This window comes from Thamnophis sirtalis, unplaced genomic scaffold (assembly GCF_051295495.1).
Source record: "Thamnophis sirtalis isolate CommonGarterSnake01/CBP01778 unplaced genomic scaffold, rThaSir2_p1.2 scaffold_2, whole genome shotgun sequence".
NCBI lineage: Eukaryota > Metazoa > Chordata > Lepidosauria > Squamata > Natricidae > Thamnophis > Thamnophis sirtalis.
Window position 1 is genome coordinate 33257298 of NW_028261382.1, and position 13341 is coordinate 33270638.

The 13341-nt window shown below is 45.4% G+C and overlaps 1 protein-coding gene across 1 annotated transcript in view; it reads left to right on the forward strand.

Annotated features, from left to right (window-relative positions):
* ADAMTS13 (ADAM metallopeptidase with thrombospondin type 1 motif 13) overlaps positions 1–13341 on the forward strand; it is a 38719-nt gene that overhangs the window by 16741 nt on the left and 8637 nt on the right. The window contains exons 15-23 of the mRNA XM_087704687.1: positions 1087–1268; positions 2943–3078; positions 3186–3315; positions 5170–5363; positions 7750–7776; positions 7836–7907; positions 9046–9175; positions 10347–10523; positions 12682–12886. Of these exons, the coding sequence (XP_087560813.1) occupies positions 1087–1268; positions 2943–3078; positions 3186–3315; positions 5170–5363; positions 7750–7776; positions 7836–7907; positions 9046–9175; positions 10347–10523; positions 12682–12886 (1253 nt within the window). The remainder of the gene's footprint in view (positions 1–1086; positions 1269–2942; positions 3079–3185; positions 3316–5169; positions 5364–7749; positions 7777–7835; positions 7908–9045; positions 9176–10346; positions 10524–12681; positions 12887–13341) is intronic.

The window sequence follows — 13341 nt, forward strand, 5'->3', positions numbered from 1 at the left end:
CCTTAGACTTAAATAGTACTGTTACAGCCCTCTCTAAGCGGTTTTAGAGAGTCAGCCTCTTGCCCCTTGCAATCTAGGTCCTCATTTTACCCACCTCTGAAGGATGGAAGGCTGAGGGAGGGAGGGAAGGAGGAAAGAAGGGAGGGAGGAGGGAAGGAAGGAAGGAAGGAAGGAAGGAAGGAAGGAAGGAAGGAAGGAAGGAAGGAAGGAAGGAAGGAAGGAAGGAAGAGCAATAGCCCTTAGACTTAAATAGTACTGTTACAGCCCTCTCTAAGCGGTTTTAGAGAGTCAGCCTCTTGCCCCCTGCAATCTGGGTCCTCATTTTATCCACCTCTGAAGGATGGAAGGCTAAGGGAGGGAGGGAGGAGGGAAGGAAGGAGGGAAGGAAGGAAGGAAGAGCAATAGCCCTTAGATGTATATACCACTTTGTGATGCCCTCTCTAAGTGGTTTTACAGAGTCAGCCTTTTGCCCCCAACAATCTGGGTCCTCATTTTACCCACCTCTGAAGGATGGAAGGCTGAGGAAGGGAGGGAAGGAGGAAAGAAGGGAGGGAGGAGGGAAGGAAGGAAGGAAGGAAGGAAGGAAGGAAGGAAGAGCAATAGCCCTTAGACTTAAATAGTATTTTACAGCCCTCTCTAAGCGGTTTTAGAGAGTCAGCCTCTTGCCCCCTACAATCTCGGTCCTCATTTTACCGACCTCGGGAGGACGGAAGGCTGAGTCAACCCTATAGTCTAATGAAAAGAAGGACCAGGGGAGACACGATATCAGTCTACCAGTAGTTGAGGGGCTTCCAGAAAGAAGAGGGGGTCAACCTATTTTCCAAAACACACAAAGGCAGGACAAGAAACAATGGGTGGAAACTAAATCAAGGAGAGAAGCAACTTAGAACTGAGGAGACATTTCCTGAGAGTAAGAACAATTAACCGGTGGAACTGCCCGACTCCAGAAGTGCTCCATCGCTGGAGGCTTTTAAAAAGAGACTTGGCAGCCACTTGTCTAAACGTTATAGTTTCCTGCTAGAGCAGGGGGCTGGACTAGAAGACCTCCAAGGTCCCTTCCGACTCTTGTTATTCCGTTCACCCTAGCTGTGAAAATCCAAGGACACTACGCAGTTGCTGGGAAAGGACTGATTTCTTTAAACGTCACCTATCCTTCGATCGTGGAAGACAACAGGTTGGAGTACAAGGTCTTCCTTACGGAGGATAATCTCCCCAGCTTAGAGGAGATTCACCTGGCTGGACAGGTTCAGGAAGAGACAGAGATACAGGTAAGGCGGTGAAATTGCAGCAGCTACGGAGCAGGGACTCTGAATGGAAGGAAAAAAGGAACTTAACAAATAAAATCAAACTACATTGGCAAACAGGATACATGCGTGGGATAATGTAGCAGGTTATAAAATTGCAGGTAGGACTTATGACCACAGTTGAGCCTAATGTTTCCATTGCTAAGCGAGTCAGTTGTTAAGTGAGTTTTGCCCGAGTTGACAACCTTCCTTGCCCCCCGCTGTTAAGTGAATCGCTACAGAGGTTTAAGCGGGTCACACGGTTATTAAGCAAATCTGGCTTCCCCATTGTCAAGAGAGATCGCCTGATCCCGCCGGGACACTGCAAATCGTCATAAATAGGCGTCCCAAAGATCTGGATGTGGATCGTGTGACCGTGGGGGGAATGCTCTAAGGGTCGTAAGTGCGGAAAAATTTCCTACGATGGTCACTAAACAAATGCTTGTAATTTGAGCACTACTGTTCTGACCGAGGCTTCCCGAGAGCATGAAGCAAACTCCTGGTCCCGACAAAAACCCCTTTTATTAATTTGCTGTGAATTCTGCTCATTCACATTGAGCAAAGTCTTTCGAGGGAGGATTTACGGTCACAGACCTTATCTGGCTTGGAGAGCTGCCAGGCCGATCTCTGCAGAACTTGGCAAGGAGTCTCGGAGAATCACGAACCAATGAAGCGAACTAATTGCCTCCTGCAAACTCCACTCCCCTTTCGCTCCTCTTTTACTTCCTCTGGGAGGGGCCATTCACCGTTCCCCTGTGGCCTTCCTCCCAAGTCGGCCCCTGTTCTTTAGCTGTTCCCTTCGTCTGGCAACTCTGCACATGCGCATACTGGGAACAGGCTCCTCCTGTTCATCTGCAATGCGCTCTACATGGGGCAGCCCTTGAAGAGTATTCGGAGACTTCAACTCGTCCAGAACGCAGCCGCGCGAGCGATTGTGGTTGCACCTCGGTACACCCACGTTACACCTATCCTCCGTGAGCTGTACTGGCTACCGATCAGTCTCCGGATATGCTTCAAAGTGCTAGTCGTAACTTATAAAGCCCTTCATGGTATTGGACCTGGGTACTTGAGAGACCGCCTGCTGCCAATTACCTCCCAAAAACCCATTAGATCACACAGGGTCGGCCTCCTCCAGCTTCCGTCTACCAGCCAATGCCACCTGGCTACTACCCGGGGGAGGGCCTTCTCTGTGGCAGGTCCGGCCCTCTGGAACGAACTCCCTGCAGAGATTCGGACCCTCACCTCTCTCCAGGCCTTCCGAAAAGCCGTCAAAACCTGGCTTTGCCGGCAGGCCTGGGGGTGATGAGTTCCCCTCCCCTCTCGACTTGTGTGGTTGTGTGATTCTTGGCTATTTTAACTACTTGTATTGTGTTCTATGTTTCCCTTTCCCCCTTGAGTTGTTCGCCGCCCTGAGTCCCTCCCGGAGAAGGGCAGCATACAAATAAATCTAAATCTAAATCTGCCCCACTGATGTCTGACTCTGAAGGCAGCTGATAACTGTCAGATGGCCCTGGACCCCTCTCTGCCTCCGACACCGAGCCCTCATCAGAGCCTTCCCCAGACTCCAGGACTGGCCCATCTTCCTCCCCAACCTCCTCACTGTCCGAATCCACTGTCAGCTCCGCTGTACCTGTATGCCTGTTTCTTTTCCTCATCCAGGTTTACAGGAAATATGGGAAAGAATATGGAAGTGCCACCAGTCCCGATATCACCTTCAGCTACTTTAGACCGAGAGAGAAAGAGAGCCACACCTGGACGGCTCAGTCGGGCCCCTGCTCAGTCACCTGCGGGACAGGTCAGTTGCTCAATTACGTCTCTTTATCTTTAGCCCCGGGTACGCGGGGAGCGAGGGACGCGGTGGCTAAGACGCTGAGCTTGCCAGTCAGAAATTTTACTCTGCAGGCACACTGCAAGTCCGTTACTCCTGCATGGACCAGGCAAGAGGCGAGGAGGTGGATGACCGCTATTGCCTCAAGATGCCCAAGCCCGCTTCTAGGCAAGAAACATGCACCGTGAAACATTGCCAACCGCAGTGAGTAGAAATGCCTCTGGGTCAAGCGAGGTCAATCAGACCAGAATCCAACCCTCCTGGTGGGGGGCTTTGGGCGAAGGCTGGAGGGAAGAGCCGCTGGCGGCGAAGAGCCAGAGGGCCTCGTTCCAGTGGGGCTGCATCACGGCCTGGAACTGGCTGACCATCTCAGCTCGCTGAGCCTCCAGGCACCGGCACCTGGCCTTGCACTCCCGCAGGTCTTCCCTCTGCTTGGAAAGCCCATGCTCCTAGTCCTTAGTGAGGTGCTTCTGCTGAGGCTTCTTCTCGGCCAGATCCAATTTGAGCTGTTTTGCCAACTCTTTCTCCTGGTGGCTGCTTAGCTCCAGCAACTGCTTCCTGTTGGGGCCCCAAGGAGCCCGGGCGGGCAGGCGAGGAATGGCGGGCAGAGGCTGGCAAGGCACCCCTCGAGATGAGTGACACCGAGTTGGCCACGCCCAACCACTCACATGACCGCCTTGCCACGCCCACCCAGCCGGTTATTAGACAGATCCTCTTAGTGGTCTGCAGGATTTAAAATTATGGATTTAGTGGTCCCTGAGGTCCGAAAAGTTGGGGACCCCTGAGCTACTCCCCAAGCAGGAGACCCTACTCCATTTCTGACCGTTGACAATTCAGTCTCTTCTTGAAAGCCTCCAGGGATGAGGCTCCCACAACTTCCGATGGCAACTTCTGTTCCATTGGTGGATTGTCCCAGGAGCAGAGTGGGTTTTTTTTCCTTCTTTTTTTATTATTGAAAAGTTTTAATAAGTTTTACAAATATTTCCCCTTCCCTCCCCTCCCCTCCAACCCTCCCTCCCCCCAACCTCTCAGAGCAAAATACAGGGTATAAACATTTAACAATCATACACTAACATAAGCTAACTAACTATAACATCCTACCTCCCTCTTGTGCTTTAACTCCCCTTTTATTAAACTGAATTTAGATAAATTATAACATTCCTTGTTCATTCATAAGCTAATTGAAATTTCTGAGTCCGATATTTATTTTGAATGTAATCAATCCATCTTCTCCATTCCGACTTATATTTCTCATCTGAATGGTCCTTCAAATATGCTGAGATTTTGGCCATCTCTGCTACGTTTATTACTTTTAACCTCCATTCTTGGAGAGTAGGCAATTCTTCCTTCTTCCAGTACTGCGCCACCAACAATCTTGCTGCCGTTGTTAAGTTCAGAATCAAATTAGTCTCTATAACTGTGCAGGGTTTTTTTTTCTTCTTCTTCTTGAACATCTCTTCAAGATGAAAAAGAGCTGAGGTGGCGCAGTGGTTAAATGCAGCACTGCAGGCTACTTCAGCTGACTGCAGTTCGGCTGTTCAAATCTCACCGGCTCAGGGTTGACTCAGCCTTCCATCCTTCCGAGGTGGGTAAAATGAGGAGCCGGATTGTTGTTGGGAGCAATATGCTGACTCTGTAAACCACTTAGAGATGGATGCAAAGCACTGCAAAGCAGTAATTATGTCTAAGGGATATTGCCCTTCCTTCCTTCCTTCCTTCCTTCCTTCCTTCCTTCCTTCCTTCCTTCCTTCCTTCCTTCCTTCCTTCCTTCCTTCCTTCCATGGTGTGCAGTGGTAAGAATGCAGTATGGCAGGTATTCTGCCAGCTGCCAGGAGTTCAATCCTGACCGGCTTAGGGTTGACTCAGCCTTCCATCCTTCCGAGGTGGGTGAAATGAGGACCCAGACTGTGGGGGCGATATGCTGACTCTGTAAACCGCTTAGAGAGGGCTGAAAGCCCTATGAAGCGGTATATAAGTCTAACTGCTATTGCTATTGCTATTGCTCTTAAGATAGGGAAAGGACAGCCACCCCTGGACTCCTCTTTCTTCCCCATCCAGTTGGAAGAAATCACAGCTGGCCAGATGTTCTGCCGTTTGCGGCTTGGGAGTGGCCAAGTGGAACGTGACCTGCGTTCAGGTGGCCGATGGGCAGGAATCCACTGTGGATGAGAAGCTGTGCCCAGCTGACCAGAAACCCCTGGCCTTCGTGCCTTGCACTGTGGACGACTGCCCGATAGGATGGGGCGATGTATGTATCATTGCTGTAGCCTTGCAGCCATTCATGTAGTGAAGAGCCGAGGTGGCGCAGTGGTTAGGGTGCACTACTGAAGGCCACTACAGCTGACTGTTATCTGCAGTTCAGCGGTTCAAATCTCACCGGCTCAAGGTTGACTCAGCCTTCCATCCTTCCGAGGTGGGTGAAATGAGGACCCGGATTGTTGTTGGGGGCAATATGCTGACTCTCTGTAAACCGCTTAGAGAGGGCTAAAAGCCCTATGAAGCGATATATAAGTCTAACTGCTATTGCTATTGCTATCTTTTTTTATATATATAATTTTTTTAAATTAGTTTTATTACAAACAAACACACACACACACACACACACACACACACAAAAGCATCATCTTTCATTACATCTTGTAGAAAGCGTATCCATTGGTCACAAGCATGTTTCGTGCCTTCTGTCCACAATCACATATATTCCATTCAGTTTAAATTGTATATGTTAAAAATGTATATATATATATATAGACACACACACACAAAACTAAGATATGTTAAGTATATTGATATGGAAGCATAAATACCATCAACGTAGAATGGAGTTTGCTCAGAAGCGGAAATACACCAATGAGAGGAAGAGTGGGAAACAGTGGAGAGAAGAAAGATGGGAAGAGAGGGATAGGAGAGCGGGTAAGGGGGGAAGATGAGGAGGATGAGGAGTGGAATGTAGAGAGAGGAGAAGGAGAAAGGAAGGGGATGTAGAGTAGGAAAGGATGTTGGAGGGAAGAAAGGAGGTAGGAGAGAGGTAGAAGAAAGAGGTGTATGGAGAGCAGAAGAGCCAATAATGGGTTTTTATCTTTCTGGGCGTTGATGACAAGAGGAACTGATGTAATTACTACTTAATACAATAAGATATTGGCTATGTAATAGTATACATGTGATTGTATGTTATGAAAATGGAAAATAAAAAAGTATATGTAAGAAGGCTGGAAAAGGCCGGGCAATGCTATATACATACATACATACATACATACATACATACATACATACATACATACATACATACATACATACATACACACACACACACACACACACTCACACACACACACACACAGACACACACACACACACACACACATATATTTTTTACTATCACCATACCACAATTTTCATTAAATTAAGATTTCAAAAACACAACCACCTGCTGGCATTTCCCCCCCCCCTTCCCCCAGTTCCAGTCAATATGCCATATCTTTATATCTTTGTAACATATTCTAAAAAAAAAATAAGGTCTATTAGTAGGACATTTTATAATTCCTCTCTCTAACATATCTTTGTTATTATTATAGTTAACTAAGGGTTATTTACATTTTTCTCTCCTCTTCTCTCCACAAACGCAAAAAGCAACAATCTCTCAACAACAATCTATTAATATGCGTTAACAAAATGACCATTTAAAATCTAAGACAATCTAAAGAAAAAAGAAAAATATTCATGTAGCGATCTTGTTTAGCCGCCATGAGAAGACAACGGTTTGTTTGTTTGTTTATTTATTTATAAAATTTACATGCCGCCCAATTCCAAAGGACTCCGGGCGGCTTACAAAAAAGAGAGAAAAAAGAGGGGGAAAAAACAGTTTAAATTCACAACACCACATACATTCATTCTAATCAGGGCTGGACCTCAACAACAGCCCCAGGCCTGCCGGAACAGCCAGGTTTTTACAGCTTTCCTGCTTCCTAGAGGGTCCTGACTTTACAGATTGAACAAATCTAATCGGATGAGTTTTTTTAGCCTAGTCTAGCGTACTGAAAAGCTAAACAGATAAACCTGGTTAATGTTTGCATTGGGGATAAATTGGAAATCTCCAGGCGGAGCAATTGAAACGCAAAAACTATTTGGAAAAAGGTATTAGTAGATCAAGGGAAGCAGGGGCCCACTGGCTAAGAGGCTGAGCTTGTCGATCAGAAAGATTCGGCGGTTCGAATCCCCATCGCTGCGTAACAGAGGGAGCTCCCGTGACTTGTCCCAGCTTCTGCCAACCTAGCAGTTCGAAAGCATGTTAAAAAATGCAAGTAGAAAAATAGGAACCACCTTTGGTGGGAAGGGAACAGTGTTTTGTGCGCCTTCGGGCGTTGAGTCATGCCGGCCACAGGACCATGGAGACATCTTCGGACAGCACTGGCTCTTCGGCTTTGAAACAGAGATGAGCACCACCCCCTAGAGTCGGGAATGACCAGCACGGGGAATGCAAGGGGAATCTTTACTTTTTTACCTATTAGTAGACCAACTCTGTACTGGAGACAAGAAAACAGCATATAGATATTCCTCAAGTTACAAGCGATCGGTCGTAAGACCAAGGACTATTTGTCATCTCCTGGTTTCCTTTTTGGCTTTTTGATCTCAGCAAAGCACTTTCCTTTCCACCTGTATATCCTTGTGATGGTTTTGGTGTCTCCTGAAACAGGAATCCGTATCTGGTGCTCCAGAAGACCAAGACCGGATTGGAAATCAGTCTGTGTATGTCTGGAGCCCTTTGGCTGGAGAGTGTCCAGTCTCCTGTGGAGGAGGTGAAGATATTTTTTTCCCCCTGGATTCCTTGACTGTAGATCTGGTTTCAGTATGTTGTGGCCAGTCAGCGGCCAGCAGAACTGGCAGCCGATTCGGACAGTGAGGAGGTTGGGGAGGAACATGGGCCAGTCCTGGAGTCAGGGGAAGGCTCTGGGGAGGGCAAGATTTTTCGGGCATCGAACTGATAGTAATGCCGGCAAGAACCTTCCTCTGGAAGGAAGGAAGGAAGGCTGAGTCAACTTGGATCCAGCCAGGGTCGAATTGCTGGAAGTTGGCAGAGTTAGGCTGCGATACTGCATTCTAATCAGCATGGCAAGGAAAGAAGGAAGGAAGGAGAAAAGGGAAGGGAAGGGGAAGAAGGAAGGGAAGAGGAAAGGGAAGGGAAGGAAGGAGAAAAGGAAAGGGAAAGAAGGAAGAAAGGAAGAAAGGGAAGGAAGGAGAAAAGGAAAGAAGGAAGGAGGAAAGGGAAGGGAAGAAGGAGAAAAGGAAAGGAAGGAGGAAAGAGAAGGAGGAAGGAAGGAGGAAAGGAAAGGAAAGAGTGAAAGAAGGAGAAAAGAAAAGGGAAGGAGAAAAGTAAATGGGGGGGAAGGAGAAATGGAAAGGGAAGGAGGGAGGGAAGTAAAGGAAAGGAAGGAAGGAAGGAGAAAAGAAAAGGGAAGGAGGGAAGGAGAAAAGTAAAAGGAGGGGAGGAAGGAGAAATGGAAAGGGAAGGAAGGAGGGGGGAAGTAAAGGAAGGAAGGAGGAAAGGAAAGGAAGGAAGGAAGGAGGAAAGGAAAGAAGGAGAAAAGTTAAGAGAGGGAGGGAAGGAAGGAAGGAGAAAAGGAAAGGGAAGGAAGGAAAGGGAGGGGAGGAAAGGAGGAAGGAAGGAGGGAAGGAGGAAAGGAAAAGAAAGGAAGGAAGGAATGAGAAAAAGGAAAGGAAAGAAAGAAAGGTCTAAGGCCATAGTTCTGAATCTTGGCAACTTTAAGATGGGAGGACTTCAACTCCCGCAATTCCCCAGCCGAGATAAAGTCAGATTTGCCGGGTACATGAGAGCATTTGAAGAAATAATCCTGCTGAGGACAATGTAAGGGAAAGCAGGGGGGAAAAAAAATCGATGCCGCTAAAAACATTCTCCCCGACTGCTCCTTTCCACAGGACGGAGGTTGCTGAGTTACGTCTGCCTGGTTTTCGACACTAAAGAAGAAAGAGAGGAAGGACTCTGTGACCAGACCCAGAAACCAGCGAGCCGCCTGGAAATTTGCAACCCTGACCCATGCCCCCCAAGGTAAGGTGTGTGTGTGTGTGTGTGTGTGTGTGTGTGTGTGTGTCTGCAGACATTCCCCGCTTATATGGGTAGTCCTCGAGTTACAACCATATAATGGAACCCGCCTATCGTGGTCGTTAAGTCCCGACAGTTGTAATCCACCCCACTGCCAAACGGATTTTATCACTTTTCTTGTGGCGGCTGTTAAGCGAATGACACCGCGGTTAAAAGTGAAATAATAATAATTTCGACAACCGGTGTGTAATTGTGATGGTTGCGGTGTTTGTGTGTGTGTGTGTGCGTGTGTGTGTGAGATGTGATTGCCATTTAGGACTTCCTGAGCGAACTCCCAACAAGCAAAGTCGACGGGGAAGCTGGCTTCGCTTAGTGGCCACAGGATTCAACTTAACCACAGCTTAACTACTGTGGCCAAAAAAACCCGAAACACTTCTGTGAAAAAAAGCAGGCGCGCTTCGGGTAACAGCCTCCTTGTTTAGTGACAGAACATCACTCCGGTCTCAGTTGTCATAAGTCCGAGGATTACCTCGCTTTATGAAGTTCCTGGACTGGCTCTCGAATCCCAGAAGATGGTCCCTAAACAGGGGCAGGGAAAATGGTGGCATAGGGTAAGGCCATGCTTGGAATACAGCATTCAGTTTTGGTCGCCACGATGTAGAAAAGATGTGGAGACTCTAGAAAGAGTGCAGAGAAGAGCAACAAAGAGGATTAGGAGGCTGGAGGCTAAAACATATGAAAAACGGTTGCAGGAACTGGGTCTGTCTCATTTAATGAAAAGAAGGACTACGGGAAACATGATAGCAGCCTTCCAGTATCTCAGGGGCTGCCCCAAAGAAGAGGGAGTCAAGCTATTCTCCAAAGCACCTGAGGGTAGAACAAGAAGCAATGGGTGGAAACTAATCAAGGAGAGAAGCAACTTAGAACTAAGGAAGAATTTCCTGACAGTGGGAACAATTAATCAGTGGAACAACTTTTCCTCCAGAAGTTGTGAATGCTCCAACACTGGAAGTTTTTAAGAAGATGTTGGCCATTTGTCTGAAGTGGTGTAGGGTTTCCTACCTAAACAGGGGGTTGGACTAGAAGACCTCCGAGGTCCCTTCCAACTCTGTTCTTCTATTCTAAATGAAAGGGCTGCCTTTCTCACCTGGATTCTGCCTCTCTCCTTCCCACTCAGGTGGTTTTACAAGCAAGGTGCGTGTAGTGTGACGTGCGGTGAAGGTGTTATGCGCAAGGTCTTGTACTGCGCACGAGGGACTGGGGAGGAGGAAGAGGTCCTGCCAGACGCAGCCTGCGAGGACTCCTTGCGCCCTGAAGAACAGGAAGCGTGCCACCTGGAATCCTGTCCACCCAGGTGTTTAGCTTTGTCCTAAATTGGGAGATTAGCAAACAATTTTCCTTTAGTTTATTTTAGTTTTATTTTAGTTTATTTTAGTTTATTTTAGTTTATTTTAGTTTATTTTAGTTTATTTTAGTTTATTTAGTTTATTTTAGTTTATTTTAGTTTATTTTAGTTTATTTTAGTTTATTTTAGTTTATTTTAGTTTATTTTAGTTTATTTTAGTTTATTTTAGTTTATTTTAGTTTATTTTAATTTATTTTAGTTTATTTTAATTTATTTTAGTTTATTTTAATTTATTTTAGTTTATTTTAGTTTATTTTAGTTTATTTTAGTTTATTTTAGTTTATTTTAGTTTATTTTAGTTTATTTTAGTTTATTTTAGTTTATTTTAGTTTATTTTAGTTTATTTTAGTTTATTTTAGTTTATTTTAGTTTATTTTAGTTTATTTTAGTTTATTTTAGTTTATTTTAGTTTATTTTAGTTTATTTTAGTTTATTTTAGTTTATTTTAGTTTATTTTAGTTTATTTTAGTTTATTTTAGTTTATTTTAGTTTATTTTAGTTTATTTTAGTTTGCTTTGCTTTGCCTTATTGTCATAAAGGAAGGAAGGATTAAGAGAAAAAAGACGATAGAATGCCGAAAGAGGAAGAGAAAGATGATGGTAAATTATAGAACGTAGGAAGGAGGAAAGGAAGGGAGGGAAGGAAGAAGGAAGGAAAGAAAGAGATTAAGGAAGGGGGGAGGGAGGGAGAGAGGAAGAATTAAGAGATAAAAAGATAGAAGACTGAAAGGAAGAGAAAGATGCTAGTGAATTATAGAAACGAAGGAAGGAGGAAAGGGAGGGAGGGAGGGAAGGAAGGTGAAAGAAAGGGAGAGAAGAAAAGGATTAAAAGAAAAAAAAGATCATTACATCAACTTTGTTATGTTATCATACCTGTACATGTATATAATATTTCGCTTCTATATTTACACACCTCTATACACAGTTCTATATATATTTATATATAGTTTTTTGGCTTAATTAATTTTATTCTTGTTTTACAGCCATTTGTACCAATTGTTCCAAATTTCATAATATTCCGACTCTTCTTTATCTTTTAATGACTGTAAGGTATTGTAGAAGGGAAAAAATAATAAAAAAAATCTTCCCCCCTCCCAAAAAAAGAAAGAGACAGAAAAAGAAAGAAATATAAATAAATATAATAAAAAAATAAATTTAATAAATGTCATAATAAATATAGTTCATAATAAAAGAAAAAAGGTTAAAAGATTGAAAGAGGACGAGAAAGTTGATAGTGAATTATAGAAGGAAGGAAGGAACGGAGGAAGGAAGGAAAGGAAGGAAGGCTTAAGAGAGAGAGAAAAAGGATAGAAGACCGAAGGAGGAAGGGGGAAATAACAGCGAATTACAGAACAATGGAAGGAGGAAAAGAAAGGAGGGAGCAAAGAAGGAAGAAAAGCAATAGAGAGAATGGAAGGAAGGGAGCAAAGAAGGAAGGAAAGAAATAGAGAGAACAGAAGGAAGGGAGGGAGGGAGCGAAGAAGGAAGGAAAGAAAGAGAGAATGGAAGGAAGGAAGAGAGCAAAGAAGGAAGGAAAGAAATAGAGAGAACAGAAGGAAGGGAGGGAGCGAAGAAGGAAGGAAAGAAAGAGAGAGAATGGAAGGAAGGGAGAGAGCGAAGAAGGAAGGAAAGAAATAGAACAGAAGGAAGGAAGGGAGGGAGCGAAGAAGGAAGGAAAGAAAGAGAATGGAAGGAAGGAAGAAAGCAAAGAAGGAAGGAAAGAAATAGACAGAACAGAAGGAAGGAAGGGAGGGAGCGAAGAAGGAAGGAAAGAAATAGAACAGAAGGAAGGAAGGGAGGGAGCGAAGAAGGAAGGAAAGAAAGAGAGAGAATGGAAGGAAGGAAGAGAGCAAAGAAGGAAAGAAATAGAGAGAACAGAAGGGAGGGAGGGAGCGAAGAAGGAAGAAAAACAATAGAGAGAATGGAAGGAAGGAAGAGAGCAAAGAAGGAAAGAAATAGAGAGAACAGAAGGAAGAAAGGGAGGGAGCGAAGAAGGAAGGAAAGAAAGAGAGAGAATGGAAGGAAGGAAGAACAGAGAGATAGACAGTTGCAACTGACTTGCCTCTCCCTTCAACGCTGCTTTTCTCTCTCTCTCTCTAAAAACCCAGCTGGAAAGTGAGTGAGCGTGGTCCCTGCTCCTCTTCCTGTGGAGTTGGAGTAGCTACCCAATCCGTGGCTTGCGTGAGGCTTTCTGGCGGCCGAAAGGTGGAGGTGGCCGAGGGCCACTGCCCAGAAGCGGAAAAGCCCCTCTCCGTCATACCCTGCATCCTCCGGGTCTGCCCTTACGAATGGGGGTTCACCCCATGGACGCAGGTACCCCCATTTGCACTGCGGTGACATTTCAGAGTCCTTGGGAAAGCCAACAAGTCCTCAGCTTTACGAACGTGACTTGGGTCTCACCCTGTGCCCGATTTTACGACCTATTTTTTTGGCAGTGGTCGTAACACGTCCGTCGTAAAGCGAGCCGGGTTTTTATGGGGTGTATTTTGGGGTGGAAACCGGAAAAAAACACCGCTTTCTGTCAAAAGCGTCATAAACTGAATGCCCACCACTTTGTAAATGCAAGCTAGGAGGTCATATGAATTTTGAACCTGCCTTGTAAGTTAGATTTTGGGGGGGTCCGTCCGTCGTGATTCCAAATAGCTGCTAAGCGAACAGTCATAGGTTGAGGATCACAGGATGCAGACCAACATAGGAACAATACTCTAGCTTAATGTGACAGCCTTGTTTAGCCAGCATTTGGATGGTTCCTGCATTATGCTGAATTA